Source organism: Fundulus heteroclitus, chromosome 11 (assembly GCF_011125445.2).
Source record: "Fundulus heteroclitus isolate FHET01 chromosome 11, MU-UCD_Fhet_4.1, whole genome shotgun sequence".
Classification (NCBI taxonomy): Eukaryota; Metazoa; Chordata; class Actinopteri; order Cyprinodontiformes; family Fundulidae; genus Fundulus; species Fundulus heteroclitus.
The window spans coordinates 22377259-22399037 of NC_046371.1; the positions used below are offsets into that span (position 1 = coordinate 22377259).

At 38.2% G+C, this 21779-nt stretch overlaps 1 protein-coding gene across 7 annotated transcripts in view; it reads right to left on the reverse strand.

Annotated features, from left to right (window-relative positions):
- Nucleotides 1-21779, reverse strand: part of nrg2a (neuregulin 2a) — a 120472-nt gene that overhangs the window by 54857 nt on the left and 43836 nt on the right. Inside the window, exon 1 of one of the 7 annotated variants that reach the window (XM_036143139.1) lies at nucleotides 8470-8906. The exons of the other annotated variants lie outside the window; for them this stretch is intronic. Coding sequence (XP_035999032.1) covers nucleotides 8470-8824 — 355 coding nt within the window. The 5' untranslated portion in view covers nucleotides 8825-8906. Of the gene's footprint in view, nucleotides 1-8469; nucleotides 8907-21779 lie in introns of those variants that run through there. 7 annotated transcript variants of the gene reach the window in all.

Here is a 21779-nt window from a genome sequence, read left to right on the forward strand (position 1 = left end):
TTCTCTCTTTTTGAAGCACAGGGGCAGCTGCAGACATGGACTATAAAAACCCAATTTGAGAATAGAAGCCTATCTGGCGTGTCAACAGCTCATGCCTTGGGTAACAGTTGGAGATCTCAGCCCACATAGCGGTTCAAAAACAAAGTTATTTGATATATTAACAATGCCTTACCCTTATTATCGAGTTAACATTTCTGTTTCATTTCCAGGAGCTTAGGAAAGGAATCTGAGGCATGCCTTTGTTTTTTCTCTTTTTTTCCCCCAGACAAAGTATCCCTGATTACAGCGGTGTTATGTCACCTCGCTGCACGTTGTCAAAAGACAAACTGCATAGCAAGGCAGCCAGATATATTCTGTTTGCATGTGGAAATGTTCCCCAGATGCCACAGACTAGTTACTGTAAGACCACACCTGTTCGAAAAGATCATTTTAACAGCACCCAGCCAAATCTGGTTTTACAAAATGACAACCCTGTACATTCTTGGCATTGCTATCCTGGCTTTACCTACCGTCCGGAGATCCCCCAAAATTACTATCAGCATCTTACTGAAACTGTTCAGCTGTGGACTAATTAAGACCGCTAATTGAATTCCAACTTTTAGGAACAACATTGAATATTTAGTTATCAATATTTGGTATTAGCTAGGATTTCTGCCCATTTGAGCCTTCTAAATCAAGTAGACAAGTTTAACAAACTGACAAAATTTCTTAAATATGTTTATGGTAATGTTGTTACCATATATTACCATATATCCTTTTAAAAAGCAGGGTTTAGCTATCTTTCAGGAGTTGCATTTTCTGTTTCTTATATCATCAGACCACATCATTCGTCTTTCTCTAGTTTGTTTCTTTATATTTTCCACGAATTCCTGGAAATTTGTCCTTTAAGTCTAATGGACAATTCTAGGTTTTGAAAAAGGATGCTAACCTATCTTGTGTTCAGGGATCAAAGCAAAAAATATTAGCTTTGCAGTCTTTTTCTTTGTCTCTTTGTAACCTTTCCTGTGCTCAACACCTAAACCATGACCCTGAAAAGAGATGAATCACCCCATAAAAGCCAATGAAGTCAACAGGAAGAAGCTAAGTAAAAAAAAAATCTACTTCACTTTGTGATTTAGATCAAAAAAGGCCAGAGGAGTTTTATTTATTTACCAGAAAATGTTTGGAGCCAGAATCTTGAAAGTCATGTTGGATGACTGTGTTTTATTTAATCATCCAATTTCACTCCTTGAATTTCAAATAACAACGATTAATGAGCTGTTTGCATTGGTCCACAGTATTCAAAACAAGTCCGCACAAACTTTTGCTGATAATAAATACAGCAACTTGATGTTTGCAGTGGATAAACATCTTTGTTTCAGACGGTTTGAACTCATAATGTCTTTGCTACAGCACCGAAACCTTCGTGTTGTTGATCCAGTCCACATGAAAGACAATTCATCAGGCTTTAAACTGAACTCAGTTTTGAATATCAACCAAATTCAGCTTCTTCAAAATGCATTTTGATCAGGAATGCACTGATCAGAAAAACTGGGCAGATATTAATATTGCTGCAATGGCCAAATATGATAATTTGAGGTATTATGCAGTATATTACATATATTTCCCTACCCTTTTGACACAGTCAGAAATCAACCAGACCACTAACATTGCTTCCCTCCTTCAGTTAAACCCCTCACAAATCACTATCAGCATCTAAAGCCCAAACACACAGGTACACTACATCACACGGCCAACTCCCTCGACTCCTGAAAAATAAAGAGCAACAAGATGGAAATTAAAAGTGGGTGTTAATATTGGCCCAGTTTTACTTATAGGACTGATAATAATATGTTAAAAAAATTAAATAATCACAGCAAAACATTAAATTTTTAATAGACTAAATGCAAATCATCTTTTAAAGTGGTTTCATCATTATTCCTAACATGAGTCACATTTAACTGGAAGACAACCAGTTCAAAGCCAATAGAGACACTTGTGTATTCTTGTTTGCTCTTCCTTTGATTAAATATTTCTCCAAATAGGTGTTGGAAGGTTACCAATATTGAGGTTCTACAACTCTATGGTTTGAAAAGCACATAATGTTCAGCCCATTGCTGCCCACTGCTGGTCAGCTGGCTGAAAAAAAGGGCTACAACCATTTTCTCTTGTTTCTAAGAAATGCATCTTCAGCTGTGAGGAAATACTTCCACGGTCACAGTGTGGAAGCTTAATCACCCGTACAAAGGTAGTGCTACTTTAAAACCACATGTCACAAATTAGCAAGCAGCAACTGTTTAAAGCAACTGACGACAGGCTGGCCAGTTACTGGTCTCAAGGTATACAATGGTACTACAAAGATCCAGATTCAAAAACATTAACATTTTTCATCATACATCTCTTAAAGCTTAAAGTCCCGCTTAAAATACCAGAGAAAGTTCCAGAGTGGGTGGAGCTTGGAGCAAAGTTGCTGTAGACAGCTACTCGGAGAGATATGGGCTGGGAAACTTTGCCTATTAATGCTGACAAGTTTGTGCTGTTTTGAAATTAAAGTTATCGCACGAAAAATTCTGCAGCAATATGTCTGTTCAGCAGAGTGCAGCCTGGCTAGCCGCGCCCAGGTGATCAGTCAGCTAATCTTAGCTTTTCTGTTTTACGCCATAATTGTTGTAAGGCCTGAATCCTGCCAAAAATAGACACTATTTGTGTGATGTAGCTACATAAACCTAAGCCGTGGATTTTAAACCTTTAGCTATCGTCTGAATGTTTTTTTTTTTTTTTCCCGAGTTAAGACTGGATCATAATTTGTCTGAATTTCCCACGTGAATCAGCCTTGAACAAACTTTTCAGGTTTTTTGCTTTTAATAAGATGCCTTTTAACTGTCAAGAGTTTTAATAAACACAGCTAAGTGGCATCTCTAAGAATAAATTAGTAGGATCTCATAGAGTGAAAGCAAATTAATGGACTAGATGAGTTCTCCTTCGCAAGAATCCTCTTCCTGTGTGAGAAATAGTTGGAATCAACCCCTGCTGCCTACGCTTACTTGTTGCTCAATAATTCAAACAGCACCACCACAACTTTAAAGGTGCAGTAGGTATCATTATATGATGAAAAGCAACCAGCACAAAATGAGCAGCCAGCTCCTCACTTCCTTGAGTAATTACTCCAATCCCTCTACACACGCTACACACGCAAACCCATCCACTTAGAAAAGCACTCGTTTTGTTCTGTCTTGACATATCATAAGTGGGAGGGTGCAAGTTTATGAATTATAACATCACAAACAGAAGCAGCCTATTCAGGTAGGTCAGGCACGGTAAAGATTTCTAATTAAAGTTGGTGATTAGTTTTGCTTCTGCCGTGGTGAGGTTTTCTTCCAGTAACAACTAACGCTTAAAAATTAAGCCGTGTTGAAGTTGTCTGTCTTTTTTTTTAACCATTTTTCTATAAACTACCAGCTTGCAGATACATAATCAGCAGTTAAAATACATAGATCAGACTGTAAATGATAGTGTAACAGAACATATGGAGAATAGCATAAATCACCACTTTTTGGCTCAAAGATGTCATTTTGAATGAAAGGGCACTTATAAGGAACAGCTGCTGTGAGGGGATCCCTTTTAAAATGAATATAAAAATACAAAAATTTTCCAGAAAAAGACACAAAAGCAAACCTGTGTTGGACCCCAACGCCCCCTGACCTCTGTGATCGCTGACTGACGGTTTTGGCAGATTGCTCCTGTTTACATACAATTATGGGTCGACACACCTAATTCAGACAGGCACGTGTACACACGCACACACTCACACAGCACATTGTATAACACCCAATTATGCAGCAAAACGTTGCATCTATGCAAATAGTCATGTTGAAATGATAACTTTAATACGATATGGTTCAATCTGGAAACGTGTGTCAAAGAAAATAAAGATAACTTCCCTGGAATATTTACTGCAGTAAATAGACATAATCCTTTTTTTTTAAACAATACAGCTGTGTCGCAGCAAAAAAAGTTGACTAGTTTTAGCTTACTTATAAATTAACTAGTTCTAGTTGAAACTTAGCTAATGTGAGCAAAAGGAAAAGCAATAGAATTAATAAATTAAACAGCAAAACAGATCTTTTACATATGCGTTTATACTCTGTCTGTTTATTTTGACCAGGGGCGGCCAACACAGTAAAAACATGAGATAATGATTTATTTTACAGCTTACTCACGATTGATATAAACAATCGGGAAAAATGAGGTTCTTAAAGAAAATAGAGTACTGAGGTCAGAAAAAGTTCCTAAAGAATCAGAGTTTTTGTCATTCAGGTACGATTTGAAGTTCACCAGTTGGTTTAGCCTCAGTCAGAAAGACTCCTGTTGGCTCTAGTTGCCCCAGTAATACACACATTACCTATTTATCGCTGTTACGTCATTGTCTATTGATTTGACTTTTGCATTTTAGTCATTAAGTTTTATATTTCTTGAGAATACAGTGTTGGCTATGATTTATTCTGTGTCTTTATTTCTGGCAGAGGATTGTTTTGTGGATCATTAAGCCACAGGAAAATGTAAAGGTGTAGTCTATAGTTGGCTGTTAAGTTTACATATCTAACTAATTTTTCTTACTTCATGTAGGTCATAAATTTAAGTGATCTCAAAAAGTCACATTGTTAATTCACCGAAACTCACTAAAAACAGCTATTACCCTTCAGATATACTGTGATCTCTGTATGTGTCAGTTCACTCTAATGAAATATGGCAGATTATCAACACTGATCCAACTAAAACAGCACAATTTAATGAAGTCATAAAACATGATACAGTAGAATATGTGAATATAGAAAATAATTCTAAATCATCAGTTGTGCAAGTGGCTATGAATGGTCAATACTAAACATCCCACAGGTAACAGAACATAATCTAATGAATAATATGATGTTATCACATTATCCTTAATCTGGATTATTAATATTGTCTTGACTATTGCTTTAAATGCAAGAAAAGATAGAAGTGGCAAGTATACCTTGCCTATTACAAAGTTGTGGCTGAAATCACAAACCTTTGGAAGCTCTTGCAAGGAACTCACTTGATTTGAAAATATTTTAAAGTTTAAGATTTCTGTACTCAATTGACATGCTTTTTTAGATTCAAACAAAAAAAAATATGGTTACTATTGACTCTTATTAACCTATTGCCAACTAGAAGCTGGACATTTTGATAGTGGATATAGCTGTTATAAAAACAAACAGCACACATGGCTTGAAATGAGTGAATAAGTGTAAAGCAGTCCTTGGTATATTACTAGGGACAAATCCAGTAAAAAAAAAGAAGAGAGAAATTGAATGACGGTCATTTCTTTTTTATTTCGAGTTATGAAATAAGAGAAAAAAGTATAACCTCTGACACGTCACATCAAACGTATATCTTTCTCAAACTCAACTCATTATATATATATATATATATATATATATATATATATATATATATATATATATATATATATATATATATATATATATACAGTGTATATTAATAAAATATAAATGGCAGCACAGATAACATCTTTAACATAATCTTTGTGTTTTTGTTTGTGTGTTCACCCCTCCAAAATTTCATTATGGTTACATTATGACAATAAAGAGTCTTGGTTCTACACAAATAACCTGTGAGACTTTGGATGACAAAATTGGTAATTGGCGAACTCAGGAGGAAGATTATGCACGTGCCTCTGGAATATTTTCTCTATTTTCAGAGTGCTAGTTTGAGTGTAGTATGAGTCACGAAGCATAAATGGTATTTTTTTCAAATTTCGAGTTTAGGAACGAATTAGGGACTGGCGTATTTTATTCTGCAACCATTTCCCAAGGCACACAACATGAGGAAGAGGGGAAGAATTTACGTCAAATGTCTCATGGTGTCATTCTCATCCAGCAGCCACTATATTTGATGAGCTCTATCACTTAGGTTAAAGAAAAGCACTATGGTACTGTAAAGAAGGGGTCACGGATGCAGATGGATAAATACATGGTCGCATGTATTCACTCATTAATCATAAAACAGCACGAGGAAACTGCCATCTAGCCAGCACCAGCGCTCTGTCCATATGCATCACGCACTGCACATAGGGCACAAGGTGCCCAGGGGGGCACCAGAATTTGCTCAAGAAGAAGATGGACCTTTCTCAAGTCTCTCCCATGGTGCACCCCTCCACTACTCAGTGTGAAACTGTGTAGTGAAAAAAAAAGTACGCTACAGGCGATATTTTAACAAAGATGAATGGAAAAGGGCTTGGTAAAGTGAACATTGAAGAAAAACCTTGCAACTAGGGCTGTCAAAGTTCTTTTTACCAGCGGTGATATTTTTAAATGTATGATTAACACAAATGTTTTGGACATCTTCTACGCTGTATTTGAACTTTAGTTTGTTTTCTGTTTCAGCTGTTTCTCCCTTTTTTTTTTAAATCAGGGAGACATGTCCCGACTCCTGTCTAGCCTAGCATAGGCCCAAAACTGATCAACGGTAACATTTGCAACAACTGATTTCATTAAACAAAGTGTGAAACACTCCAAACTAAACTGTGTGTAAAAAGTTTAACATTCACTGTACCACCGTTGAGCTGACTTCTGACCTTTCCTCAACCAAGTAAAGTAAAAACTGAAACACCACCTACTCTGGGGAAGATCATGAGAAGTATTCAAACTTATGAAGGCCCTGGTCACTTGCTTCATGCACTGTTAGAAAATTAACTTGTGCTTTCCTCTTTTGAGGATCATAAACTTTCCGAACATATTCACAGTGCTAATGTATGAGGTTGTGTCTGGCCGAAGTATTATTTCATACCTTTATATGGCAGAACAAGCATGTCCACATCACAGTGCACTTACTACAGTAAATGAGAAATTATTAAATGCACACTGATTTTTCTATTTCATTCGCACAAAAAAGGGCAACCATGCCAGATTGTTCAATGAGGTTTCTATACTGCCCCCAAGTGGCTATTCATGCAATTATGTTACTTTTTTGTGTGAAACAAAACCGATGAGCTTATCCAAATCATCCATCTTTATTTAAATTGAAGGTTAATTCTATCAACAACCTAACAGATATTTAATCAAGACCTCAACAAACTCCACCCATTTTTGAAAAAAATAAAAGTAAAACATTTTTTCAAAGAAGTAAAGGAGACAAAGAGAAGTTTAATGTTTCTTTTCCTTTTATGTGTTTTGTTTTAGAAATAGACTCCTTAAAAGACACCTAATGCTGAAATTAAAATAAATCCAAGACGCACGTTGCTTCGAAGCAAATTAGCAGCAAAAAAAGCACATTTTAAACATGTATAAATAGCCAAACACAAACTGAAACATTTTAAGCATAAAATCACACAGCTTTCTCATGGTTGTTAAAAAACTGCTGAATTTGGTAAACTGTTTATGTCACCAGATTAGAGACTACACCAAATGATCAGTAACACTTTGTTTAAAACAATAAATGGAACCAAATTAGAGTAGTTTCTTTAAAGTAAAAAGGAGGGAAACTGAAACATTTAACAGTCCTTAAAAAAGGAAGAAAAAAAAAAAAAAAACGAATCTGGACTCAGTGAAAAACATCCCATTTCACCCCAAGCTTTATCTCCTGGAGGCTGACGGGGGTGACATCACCAGGTACAAAATGTCTATCAAGATGAAGCCTCAAAGAGACGGTATCTGATCAAGCAAGGAATAACATATATAGGAACTATAGTAATAAGCACGCCATTGTCCTTAAAAGTGTCACTGACATGGGGGTTGGGCCTCCTTATGACCTGAGGTCAAACTAAAGTGACGTGCTACAGCTTGTTGAACCCACTACAGAGCAACCACATTTCTACTTCTGTGAATGTGAAATACACACAGGTCTCATGTTTTTTTTTTTTTTTTTTTAAAACCAAATCAGCTTAGGGCACACGCACAAAAAAGAAAAAGTGCCGACTTTAATGCTGGATGAGTCACGACAGACTCAAAATTAAAATGAGCAGTGAAAACACTTTAGCAACCTTTGAAATATTAACCCTGTCAAAGAGCCCGTTATGGAGCAGGGTTTGCTGTCACGCACACATTACTGTTCAATTAATACTCCGTGATAAGTGATAAAACACGTGGATCGCTAAAACCCTTCAGTGCACGAGTGTTTAGGGAATTCCTGTTCAACTGTTGTTTAACTCCGTGAGGTTTCAAAATCCCATTTTTTGTAACTTGGTGTATCGTTTTTTTTTTTTGCTTAAACAAAGAGCTGCAAAAACAAGTGCCTCTGTGCGTCTTTGGCTACTGAAAGGTAAGTTCGTGTGACAACTTGGCTGCAAGTTTGTACAAAACAAGGCTATAATTTCCCCCTCCTTAATACAGTAATTCAATCCTAATCTTGCGCTTTTGTTTGTCCAAGTCTATTTCTGCATCACTGTTCCACTCTGCTGTAAACACACACAAGTCTAAACATGTTACACAGAAACCAAATTTTATTTACCTGGAGCGTGATGGCCCTTCTTCTCCTTTTGTCCTTTCTTACCCCCTCTCTTTTTCCCTTTCCCATCTTCCGTCTTGGTCTCTGTCATGTTGGAGTTAAAAAGTAGTCCTTTTTGGGAACGTGTGGCAAATGGGCACCACCAGACTCTCTGAGGCTGCGAGAGCGTCTCTCTCCTCCTATATAGACTTGCACTGATCAAGGCTAGGAAGGAACTCTGACAGGGAGAGGGAGGATAGAGGGAGGGAACAAAAAGCATTTCCCATGCATGGTGGCAATCAGCCCTTCTATCGCCGGATCTTCCAGACCCTGCAGCCGTGAGAGAGGACAGAGAAGGTGTCCCATGGAGTCTCCACATAAATCTCCAACTTCACAACAGTGCTGCCCGCCAGCTCCATTTCAACAACCAAGGCAGCATCTTCTTCCCTCTACTGACCCGAAGAAGAAAAGTGAAATGAGACCAGTTAAGTTATCCCCCCCCCTAAGCGCTGCTCACCCCACCCAGATAAGTCTGCAGACGACCTGCCCTTGCCAGGATGATGTCGGGGTCCCAGAGCAGCCTCACATCTGTTTCACATTTGTGGCGCACAGATTCTGTGGATATACGTGCGAGGTGATGAATGTCAGATCGCAATCTGTGACGGACCGCTGCTCAAAATTACACTTCCTCACCTCCTCGCTCATCTGTCAGTACCTCTGCCGGTACTGTGGGCGAGTTCCAGCATGCCGGCGACTGAGATTCTCTGTTCACTGATGCCTCTGGCCGGTTGTCGTTATTGTCCAAGAAGCAATAAGCGTAGAACAGGTAGAGCACGTCCTACATTGATTTTGTGATACTTCGCCGTATGTTGCTTGACTCCAAAAAGCATTATTACTCCTGTTTTTTCTTTCTAGACAGTTTGGAGCATTGAAAGAAAAAAATAGAGCAAAGGAGACATTAGGGATAAAGGGGAGACAGGATCAAAACAGAGTCTAGGACAATTAAATGCGCAGCTCCAAAAGAAAGTAGGGTGAAGTAGGGTGCTGCAGCTATTCCTTTCATGTTCGTGTGACATGTCCCCAACAGTGACAGCTTCCTGGCAGTCCTATTTCTACCTACTGCAGTGTCTTGCAAAAGAAAACCTTTTTTTTACAATCACAGCCATTTTACAAGCACAAACTTCAATGAATTTGACCTGGATTATATGTGACAGACCAAAAATAAATAAACACAGAAATAAAATGACTGTGAAGTGGAAGAGAAGGGATTGCTGGTTTTCAAAAATACACTCAACTAAAAATCTGAAAAGTTTGGTGTACATTTTTATTCAGTTCGCACTGAGTGAATACTTGGTAAAAACATATTTTGAGTATGTGTCACCATCAACTTTGCACAAAACATTGTAGAGCAGGGGTTTGCAACCTGCCACAATGGCTTACAGGTTCTTTCAATATAGATATATTAAAGTATACCTATTTAGCAGTTTTGATTTTTTTTCATGAAACAATTGCATTGAATTTCCTGAACAGAATGACACTAAAAAGTAACACTAACCTTACTTTCCCGTCATTACACTGGAAACTACAATGTGCTTTTTTTGGCATTATTTTCCACAAATAGTAGCAATCCTCTTTTTGCACGTTTTATTTATTTTTCTTAGATTTAAAATCTTAAAATTAAAAATTTAGAACAGAGTACCTGTAGAGCCATAGTCAGTAAATTAGAATATTATTGAAAGCACCATTTATTTTAGTAGCTCAATTCACTACGTGAAACACATTATATTGATGTTCAAGCCTTTATTTCTGTTGAATATGATGATATTCAGCTCACAGCCAATGGAAACACATTTACTATAGGAAGATTACACCGGATCAATAAAAATACATTGTTAATACAGAAATGTGTTCTCCTTGACTCCTTGTGATGTTGTTCATTTGCAATTGTCCTCCAAGAAACCACTGAGCTGGAGTTATACTAAGACAAATTTACCAACTGATGCAGATGCATGCTGGCTCAGGGTAAAATAGTCCAAATACAAATGTAAGCCGCTATAAGGAAAATCTACAGCATGTATCGCACAATTGTCTTTGTGTTGCTTATTTACACAAAACTTCTATGATATATAGACATAAAGGGTTGTGGTTTGTAATGTATGAAAATATGAAGAAGTTCTAGCATCGTGAATACTTTTGCAAGGCACTGTATATTAGAGTAAGTTTTCAAAAGTAAGGTTTACTGCACTTGGATGCCACGATAACGTGCCAAAAAAAGCTTAAAAAAAGGAAGCAGAAAAACAACAACAGTTACTCTCAATGAAACTCATTGATGAGTCATCTGTGGGGCCATCCCGGGGTTTGTCTCTGTCAAGCCCTCAGAGTATTCTTGATGTTACTTTCGAGTAGGCGGCGGCAGCGGGGATTGAGAGGGGCACCTCAAAGGTCATGTCTTAACAGGTCAGCGCACTCAGTAGCATAATCTTTATCTGTGGGCTAAAGGGGTCAAAACAAGGCCACGTTTCGAAACACCATCCAGCTCCGACGCAACGCTTTTTCCTGAGTTCAGAAAAACAAATTGCTCTTTCCTCTGCTCTCTCCGGCTGTGGTAGTTCTCCATGATCTAATCTACCGGCAAGAAGCAGGAGAGCTGGCAGGGGCCGTGGTGTGACGGGGATCTGCTCCTGCCGCCTCGTAACGCCCTATCTACTCCCAATCTTAACGCTCACTTCCTCCTCTTGCCGTTTTGACAAGATGGGACCTGTAGCCAGGATTGCACGTTTCTGGGTGGGCATGCAGTTTATGTGAGCATACATGATGTCAAGGTGTAAAAAAAAAAAAAAAAAAAAAAAAAAGGAACAAAAAAGAAGCCTTTCATAATGTCAGCATGTAAATTTGGGAAGAGATTTTTCCGTGGAAACGTTTCTCATTGCTGTTTTCAACATCCTAAACATGTCTTCAAGGAGACCCTTACAACAATGAAAATACAACAATGCTTAAAGCCCGAGTGTTTAAGATTTATTTCCATCCAGTGGTGCGCTAAATGAATTACAAACGACCTCGCCATTAAGAGCGTAATAACCACTACAGAGTGTCATAAATGTCAACATGTCCTCCATGTATTTGGTGCCAAGCTACTGCTAATAGGTAATAGCTGTGGGAAATGGTTTTTGGTGACCTGCAGACTCAGATCATCTAAAGAAGTGAGAGGGAGACGGAGACAAGAAGAACACACTAGCAGTCTATGCCAGCAGGACAAAGTAGTAGCTGGACTACACTGCCCTGTTTCTAACACAACCCCAAAATAAACATCACTGTTTTGTTGAATTAACTTACCTGTCCAGCAGAAAGCCTGCAACCTCTGCATCCGTTTTGAAGCAATGTCCCTTTAAGAAGAATTACGGGAGTGCAGTGGGGATGTAGTAGGGGCTAAGCGTGGGCCAACATGAGATTCTCACGGTTTCATTACATGTCTAAAAGTACCACTTTCATGGTATTAATACAAAGATTTCAAACGAAAATGTAAAGCATGATTATGTTCTTTGGATTTATTTAACACCCCTTGGGTTAGGGTTAGGGTTAACTCTATTTGTAAAGCTGCATTGCCTTAATCAGAAAAAAAAAGACTTTCCCTGATTTTTGCAACCTGACATGTTTTTTTAAGCGGCCACAAACACAATAGTTTTCTTTCAGCCGGCTGTTCTACAGTGTGCAGCAACAAGTGGGGGACGGGCATTACTGCATTACTCAGTGCTCCTTACAGACAGAGAAGCATGTGGTCACTCCATCACTTATTTTTGGCATCTCATTTGAAGAATTTTAAACTGTGGGAACACTATAATAAAGATCTGAGCGGTCTGGTCTTCGGTCCGGTATCGAGTCCGTGATTTCATATTCAGAGGCATCACCTTTGTTATTTAAAAAGGTTTCCGGTGTTGCCTGTCTTTGATGTTTCTCCCAGCATTTTTCGCTCGCAAGGCGAGGCTTTATGGATAAAAATACTTGGCAAGGAAGCTGGTTTTACCTTGCAAGGATAACGCCCACCTTTTAGCTCCTTCATCAATTTTGTTCGTACAAATAATGACTCAAAGTCTCCTGGATAGAAGTGTTGAGAACACAAATCTGAGTCCTCCGGAAGTTGACTGCATCCAGCAGCTTTTCCTTTTTTTTCATGACGGAAGTGAGGAAGACTCACCTCACTTTTTTTGTTTTGAAATTACAACCATCAGTGACACAATGTGGCATTGTCTAAATTTACACCAGACATAATACAATAAATATTTTGGATCATTCTGTCGGTTCCAGTCCAGTAGGACCTAACCACGTCATTAACCCAGCATGCATTGCATAAGTGAAATGGCGATCTCTGTGGATGAAAAACATAGCAGGATATACAGTTTTCTTTTTAAAGAGCCATAAGTATTACTGACACCTTGTGGCTCAAATTGGTAAAACAGATTTTTAAGGATCACAACAATCAAATATGCGTTTTTAAACGATGTGTTGCTGTTGTGAATTTTTACTTACACATGATAGGTACGTATATGATGTTGTATTTCTGGTCCACTTCTCTTACTGGCTATCATGTTAGCCGCCTGCTGCTCTCTTGCCAACATAAAATACCGAAATCCTAGGAAATCTCATACACACTACACCAAAGTCGTTCTGCACTGTACCTCTAGGTTTGCAAGGAGAAAAACGTTACTAAGACATTGTTGATGGAGAGGACCGATTGTTTATCAGTAATGTTACATCCATCCCAGGGTACAAATGAGAATGATTTAGGTTATCTTATAGATCCTTTAAGTAAATATGAGTTTTTACATAACACAAACAGCCATTTTTAAGTTAAAAGGAACATCCACCCATATATATATATATATATATATATATATATATATATATATATATATATATATATATATATATATATATATATATATATATATATAAACTTTATTAAATTTTATTACATTTTGGTAAAGAAAATAAACCCTTTCAAATCAAATGAATTTAACAGGCTTTACAACTAATCAGTCTAGAAATATGCAGAAGGCATAAGCAAGCTAAGCTTATGCATAGGGCCCCCATGACCAGTAGGGGACCCGTAAGAGCATCTGTAGTAAAATATATTTAGCTCCCACAACTGCAATTATTTTTGTTACATTTGTTTAGAATAAGGCTACTTTAGGGTTTAGGGATTACAAGTTTTAAGAAATCAAAATGATTTGAAATTGGAAAGGACTTGGTAAATACTATTATCATTCAATTATATAAAATATTCATACTTTGTAGGCAAGCTCCAGTTTTCTGTAAAATTAATCCTAGTCACTTTAGATGTGATTTTTTTTTACCTGCTGAACAACAGACAGGCCAATATATATATGCTAATGTTGCATATACAATTTATCAAAAAAAATGTATGTAATCCAATTCAGTGACATTAGGCATTATTGAACAGATTTTCCATTCTCAGATACAGTCATTGATACTAGTATTACTAAAGAGAGTTTCAAAGCTGAATCACAACATACTGTTGGGTCATGTCACCAGAAAGACTGACAAACTACCTCTCCCAGCATACATTGTGGTTCTGATGTCACAAACACGGACGTCGCAACGTACTAATTAATTTTCTTCATCTGCCGACTCAGCCGAAGGAGTATCTTAAGACGAGCGTGGTTCGCAGACATGCTGGCAAGTTTTGTTCGTGCTCCCTTCTTTTCAGCCTTCGAAGAAGAGTTTTGAATAAAGTTTTAAGAATCTTGCTGTTTATGAATCCAGCCGATCTCAGTCTTCCCAGCCAGAAGAACTTGGATTAGCAGCTAGCACCGGCTAGCATTTGTGTTGGAAAAGTTTTGTTTACATCATTTGATACAACCAGCCTACCGGCCCCACCTGCCCCACCGGTTCTGCAGTTCTTCATAGCGGTCTTTGTATTTCGGATGCAGTTTTAGCTGTGCTGTTTTTGTCTGTCTCTCTTTCTCTATTGTTTCCCCCACACACACATGCCACTCCCCCTGTTTTCTGACTCATTGTTCTAATTTCCAAACTGTTTGCTCACGTGGCCCTTATGGTTTTGATGATTGGCCAACTAGTCGGTCTCTGCTATTGGCTAGCCATAATTGCTAAGCTAATTAGCTCGCTAGTTAGCTGCCAATTAGCTTACTCTGGCTAGTTTGCTGATCAGTTGCGACACACAGACAAACAAAATAGACATCTCTGTGCCACTGTTGCTTTAACCTTCCCCATTTTTCCTCAAATTACCATCTGTTCTGAAGCTGTGATTATTCCTCATTGTCTAATTGTATTATTAACATTAGTTTATTAATCTCAATTTATTTTTGCCTAACTGCCCTTAATTGCCAGTTTTAAAGTTCATACATTTCCAATCTACTAATTAATCACCAATTAATCGATCTTTGAATTCTACTCTTAATTATTATTTTATCTATTCAATAGTGTAATGAGTAGTTTAGTGTAGGTGGGCAATTTATTGTCTTGGTTATGTTAACTGTAAAGTTGAACTGTTCTAGTTAATAAATTCACACATAAAAAAGTTGTGCTTATTCTCCGTACGGCGATAGCTGTCTAAAGGCCTGTGCTCGTCTTACCCTTTTTTGGTAAACTGTCTGGATACAGTTAGTTACATCAATGGTGATTGTTGAATAGTTATTATTAATTCTTACTTAATGTTATTTATATGTCTGAATAAATATTCATAATCAATCAATCCTTCTTGCACAACATAATATTTCACCACAGTCTATTTTGGTTCATCAGTAAAGTATTTCATATTTAGATTAATATTGTAAAATTACAGCAATGTGCATCCCACAAGACCTTTGAGTATGTGTTATGCACCAATAGGCATATTTGCCAAATTTGGACTAGAAGCTGTTTGATCTCATTGAACGACAGCATTCTAATGTCAATATCAAGCATTAATCACTCATCGTACCATCTACTTTCTCATCCAGGCCTCCATGCAAATATGTCTCTAAGATACAAGACAGTTGATCAGAGTTAGTTTTTTAAGGTCTCTCTGCATTTCCCATATATTTTTTCCCTATTTTTTGTATGTCTTTAATCAAATTCTTCTTTCAAAATTTATCTTGAGTTTCCTCACTAGCATTTACTATTCCAGGGTCAGTAGAAACATTTTTATGCCTCTTTTGATGTTGTCAACCTGCTCTCCATACTTTAGCTGGAGTCACACTTTATTGATGATGTAACTGCAAACTAGTCCATAAGTGAAATATTTAATTAATAGTGTGAACTGGAATCTGAGAACACAATCATATTCTACCTAAAACCCATACCATAAATATTTAGTCAGATCTGGCAGCACTTGCGCTAGCAGTTCAGCAGAACTGAGTCCAACTACAAGCTGAAGCTTGCATAAATTTGCGGGTTTTACAGTTATTACCCAACAAAATGTTGGCCCCATTTAAGGAGGTTGAGTCAAAAGTTAGACACTCATAGCTGACTACATAATGTAAAAGAAACCTCAAACTTTTTAGCCAAGGCTATATGATGAGCTCTGGTCAAGGTTATGCTTTAGTTTATGTGTTTGAAGAATAAATTCATACGACTAACCATTCAGAAAAAACTTATAAAATTGGAAATAAAGTGAGGAAAAAAAGTCAAGTAAAATAATTTAGATTTAATTAAATAAGAATGATATATATATATAAAATATGCAAAGAAATATCTAACGCTTACGTAACACTTCTTTGCATAACAATGTGTTGTTTTTTGTTCTTCGCATTATTATTGATATTAATTTTATAAATTAAGTAGTAATAGTATTAACAGTGAAGCAGCAGTATTTTCTTATATGTATCATGCACTTTTAAAATTTCACAAATGTCCTTGATTTTGGTTATGTAATTCAATTAACTTAGTATTTATACTGTTAAGTTTTTAAAGTCAAAGAAGATACCATGAGGGGTTTCAATTAACTTCAATGTAAAGTAAAGAGGGCAGGATTTCTAAATAAGGTAGATCAGTAGGTAAAATGGCCTTGGAGAGGGTCATAAATACAGCACAAAAGATCACCAGATGCCCTCTGTCCTCCCTGGAGAAGATTGCCAAATCCAGATGCATCAAAACAGCCACAAACACCCTCAAAGACCACCCAGCTCATCATCTGTGCTGACTGATGCCTTGGGACCAGGTTGAAAAAAAGCTTGTTCCTCCTGAATGAAAGGCCATCAAAGCTTTCAAGTGTGAAAGGTCAGGAAAAAAAAACAGGCTGACTGCTGTATTTATGGACACATGTCATATGTAGTATTAACTCTTACTTTTCTCACCAGTGCAATAGTTGTCTGCTGCCACTGTCATTGTTCCTTACCCCTACTACTAGATTCCATGATGACGTTACTATTATTATGACTGTCTCATCTATATCTTATTGCTCTTCACTTTCTCTTTAAACTTGCCTGGCTTAACTATTGTTTGTATATTGATGCACTTCAGCGGTGTCATCCGTGATTCCAAAATATGTTATAAGATGAAAAAGAAGCTATTCTGTAATAGTGAAGTGCAGGAGACTGGCTATCCTGCAAGGTATAAGCAGCACCTTGGATTCAATGCTGGCTAGTTTCAGAAATTTGGTGCCCATCGCTGTTCCTGTGCGGAGGCAGGGTCGACCCTGAACTGGTTGCCTGTCCATAACAGGGCAACACGGAGACGCACGGGACAGACAACCATGCATGCACACATATCTAAGGGTAATTTGCATACAAATTGATTTTAGACTGTAGGTGGAAGGCAGAATACCCAAAAAAGAACCCATGCCTGCACGATGGAAACATGCAAACTCAACACAGGAAGACACCACGCCAGGAGTGAAACCCTGGAATTCCTGGGAGCAAGGTAACAGTGCTACCAATTGTGCCATCATGCAGCCCCCGCACAGTGCAAAACAGAGACACATTCAAAACCATTTGAAATATTTTACTTTGCATCTGAGACGCTGCGTTTAATGAACAATCAAAACCTAGAGGGGGTTTTCTAACATGTTGAACACATAGGGTTTTAGCGGTAATTCAATAATGAAAATGATCAAAACTGGTGACACTTCACCCTTATTTTATACCTGAGTGGTTCGCGACTTACCTTGACTCCGCCAGATAGATTTGCTTCGCATATCCATCTGGAAACCTTCCGTGGAAGTAATTTTGGGAAGGGGCGAAAATACTGGTTAGCTGATTGGCCTATGCTGGTGATAGACGGGCCAAATAAACCAATCAGATTCGTCGTCGCTTGTAACAGAGCGACGACGAAAACACAACCACAAGCCAGGCTACTGTTGCTGCTGCAGGTAAAGGCTCGTTAGCTCAGCAAAGAAATACTCTGTAATTCCGATAAAACTTGCTCGATAGCCACGCTAACGCTAGTTTCATCGGCTGAAGCCGCCATGTTCTTTAGACTGAACTGTCGTGCTTCTCGTTGCGTCACACGTCAACCCGCCTCAAAGCCAACGCTGATTGGACGTTCGTTTGGTGAACGGCTCCAAATTTTCTTTAACGGAGGGTAGCCAGACTGATCTGCGAGTGAAACCTTGAAAGCTCGCGAGATCAGGATGGTCTCACGAGGCTAGTTCGCGACCAGAGTCCAATGCAAAGTTTTCAGGTGTCATAAAATATAATTAAATTACACATCAGATCACCATGTTTGAGTAAAACATGCAACTGAAGTCAAATGAAACAGCTTTTATACAGATCACAGTTATGACGCTTGGAGGAAATCGGTCCAAGCCTTTGACTGATACTGTATATGCTCAAAATAAATGCTTCACAGAATCCATCTCTGCCTGCCTCCTTAATCCCTCTTTTTGCTGTTCCCAGAAAAAAAAAAAAAAAAAAAGGAGACAGCTCTCCTGCACTGAGGAGCCGAGCAGCTCCCTCCTAACAGCAGCATACCTGCACATCATCACACTGATACCGCTCAACAGCCCTCCTGCCCTTTCACAGCCAGGGGAGTTTATCTTTTTTGACATAATGGCTTCAAACAGCCATTAGGTTTTGTTGTTTACATCTGTCTGGCCTTTTTTTTTTCTTTCTCTCCAACAAAGTGGACATGGGTGTGCTTGCATGTGGGGTGGTGGTGGTGGTGTGTGTGTGTGTGTGTGTGTGTGTGTGTGGGGGGGGGGGGGGTGTTAGAGTACTGTATGGTGCTTGCTTTTAACACCCATCTGCAGGTTTAATTCTCTGAAGTGAGGGAGGAGTATAGAGGGGTGCAAAACCTCAGCAGGAGATAGAAATTAAAGGGAGATCAAATGGAATTAGTGTGGAAAAAAAAGAGAGGAGGGAGGAAAAGAAGGTAAAAAGCATGGCAGGGGGATTTGAGAGCTAAAAGATAATGCCCTCTACATCAGCTGGCAGAAAGCAGTCCCACCTGCTGATTTTCACCTTTTTTAATAAGGCATCTGCCTCCTTGGCCATGCGCTGGACCAATCTGCGGTAACAAAACATAAATGCCGGCTGCCTGATTACAGAGATAAAACGCTGCTCGTTTGGCTGTTTCAGGAGACACCCTTTTCAGTGAACTTGTATTTTATGGCTAACTCTGACAGTATAGATTCTTTCCCCTTGTATTTTGTTTCATGGTTGATGTTTCCCAGCTTGTGGCACAAGTACCACTGGTTTCATTTCGTGGTACTTAGAGGACTTTTGGTGTCAAACGATTACATGGCGAACAGTAAGTTAGTTACGTTTTATATCTAGCTAATGAGAAGAAGAGTTGTCAGATAGAAGCACAGTGACAGTATTTCAGGAAGTCTCAAAATAAACTGAAGTGGACAGCGGTGAACCAAGAAGGCCAATCTGGGACTATGTTAAACTCATCCAAACCGTATTCCAGTGGGATGTACTGATTCCTGTGCTCGGTTACAACAGTGACTACATTAGCTACTGTTAGTGGGAGTATCTGTCTGGGCGACTGTGCTTTAGTGGGCAGAGTGGCCGTCTTGAAATTGGAAGGTTGTGGCATCGATTCTAGGTTCCTGTGTCACATGTTGCTGTGCAAGACAATTAATCCCAAGTTGCCCCCTGTGATCTGCGTGCTTTGATTGGCTGGTATGACTAGAAGAGTGCCATATAAATTCAGTCCGTTTAGCAGTACAAGTTAATTAAAGGATAGTGCTCTACATTTAATAAAAAAAATAAACATGTTCACTACTCATTTATTCTAAACAAGCAACAAACCCTAAATTCAGTCCGTTTAGCAGTACAAGTTAATTAAAGGATAGTGCTCTACATTTAATAAAAAAAATAAACATGTTCACTACTCATTTATTCTAAACAAGCAACAAACCCTATCAGATTTAGAGATCGGTGTTGGTGAAAAGCATTAACCTTTCCCCACGTATGCCTGGTTCACATGGCAAGACAAATAAGAAGATTTTTGATCCGATCTTCTTCTTCCGACATTCTTAAGGATGCCACGATTATTGTGATGGGTCTAAACATAATCTTATGAGATATTCCTGCCTTGTGTGGTGTGCTAAGAGTGATTTATTGTGATCCGAAGGACGTCGCAACCACTTCAACCTCAAATTCAGGATATTCAGCGTGTTTGGATTGTTTTTGCTCGATATCCTAGGAAGTGTGGTGTTCTCCGAGGACAGACGAGCGCACAGTCTGAGTGTGACCTGTAGCCAATCAGACAGCGAGGTGAGGGAAACACGGAGGAGAATCCTTAATACAGCAGACAAAACAACCTCCATATTATAGTCTAGCAAGTACAGCCCCTGCTCGCGCTGTCTCCACTCCTTTAACCAACGCCTTTTCTTTTTGTAATGTTTTTCTCTGTGTTAAAATTAGTCCACAGACAATTGCCATTGCTTCATCCTCATCTGCCATGTTTATTTACTCTGAACTCACATTTGATCTCGAGAGCTTTTGCAAGATTCCCTGTCTGACATCTGAATGTTGCATGAGTGGAACCTGTTCGTGCGTGGTGTGCTGCGCTTGCTGTCTGGCTGTACACCACACACTGTAGGGCCAAAACTGTTATAGCTAGGGTTTCCTGTCGTCACGTGTGGGGTCTCTCTGGTTTTGAAGAATCAACCGAATATTTTAAAATCTTGCAGTGCAAACCAGGCATTAGACTTCCTGTCTAATTTCAAAAGGGAAACTAAAATTGGCGTAAAAAAACTGAATGCATATTTGATCAACCCATAAAACGCAGTGGCAGGTGAGTATGGAGGGTTAAAAAGGACTAAATTAAATAAATAAATATATCATGATAAAAAGAAATGTGACTTTAACGTCAAATAAATGTACTATTAAATAATTAAATGTATCATTTATTTATTTATTCAACACATCATTCAATAATTAAATGTACTATTAAATTATGAAATGGACAATTAAATAATTAAATGGGCCATTAAACAATTATATTATACCTTTTAAGTGATGACATTAAATAATTAAATGTAATTTTTAAAGATAAATTCATTTAAATATACATATTTCACGTATTGTATTTATTTACACCTTTCATGGCTTCCTTGGAGCAGTGTCATCATAAAATTGCTTAAATGGTCAACTACGGGCTTGGGGGGGGGGGGGGGGGGGGGCGTCTGATTGGCTGTTTCACACAGCAGGACAAGACAACTTCTTGCAAGTTTGCCATGACCTTTGCTGGAAAAGTGTGGAAATAACTTCAATTACGTGTTGCAATTTATTTATCACCGACTCTGGGTCAGCAACTCCAGCCTCTAAATCACTAGTTTGGTCTGAAATATCTCTTAGAAGTTCACAAGAGAGCTTACTGTGGTCCATTATGGAGGAAGCTGCCACAGACTTCAGACAGGATCAATGTTAGCTCCGCCCACTGAATAACACCTGTTAATAGTCTCAAATTGAACTTATTAGACATTTAATTTGTTGAAACAAATCACTTGTTTGTCCAAAAGCCTCTTATAGCTTCACGTCAAATAATAGTCTACCAAAATATATAATTGTAAATATAATCTAAGGTGCCTGAAAAACTTGTGCACACTGTTGAAAAGTCACTCATTGTTGCCTCTGAAAAATGTCCCAGAAGCTGCATTTTTTTTTTTATTTATTTTGTTGGAAAGACTGTATACATTCATGTCAAGCTTGCGTATTCACAATAATTTGACTGAAGATGACTGACGAAATCTAATGATCTCATTGGGAGCACAAAGATAATTGAAATGTTCAATTGGCCTCCTCGAGAATTATCAAAACCAAATGACACACAGCAAGACAAAGCAACTTTGCTTCCTGTCGCTATGCTGCATGTAAAAGATCTTCTGCTCAGATTGTCTGCAGTAATGAGAGAGCTGCAGGAAATTT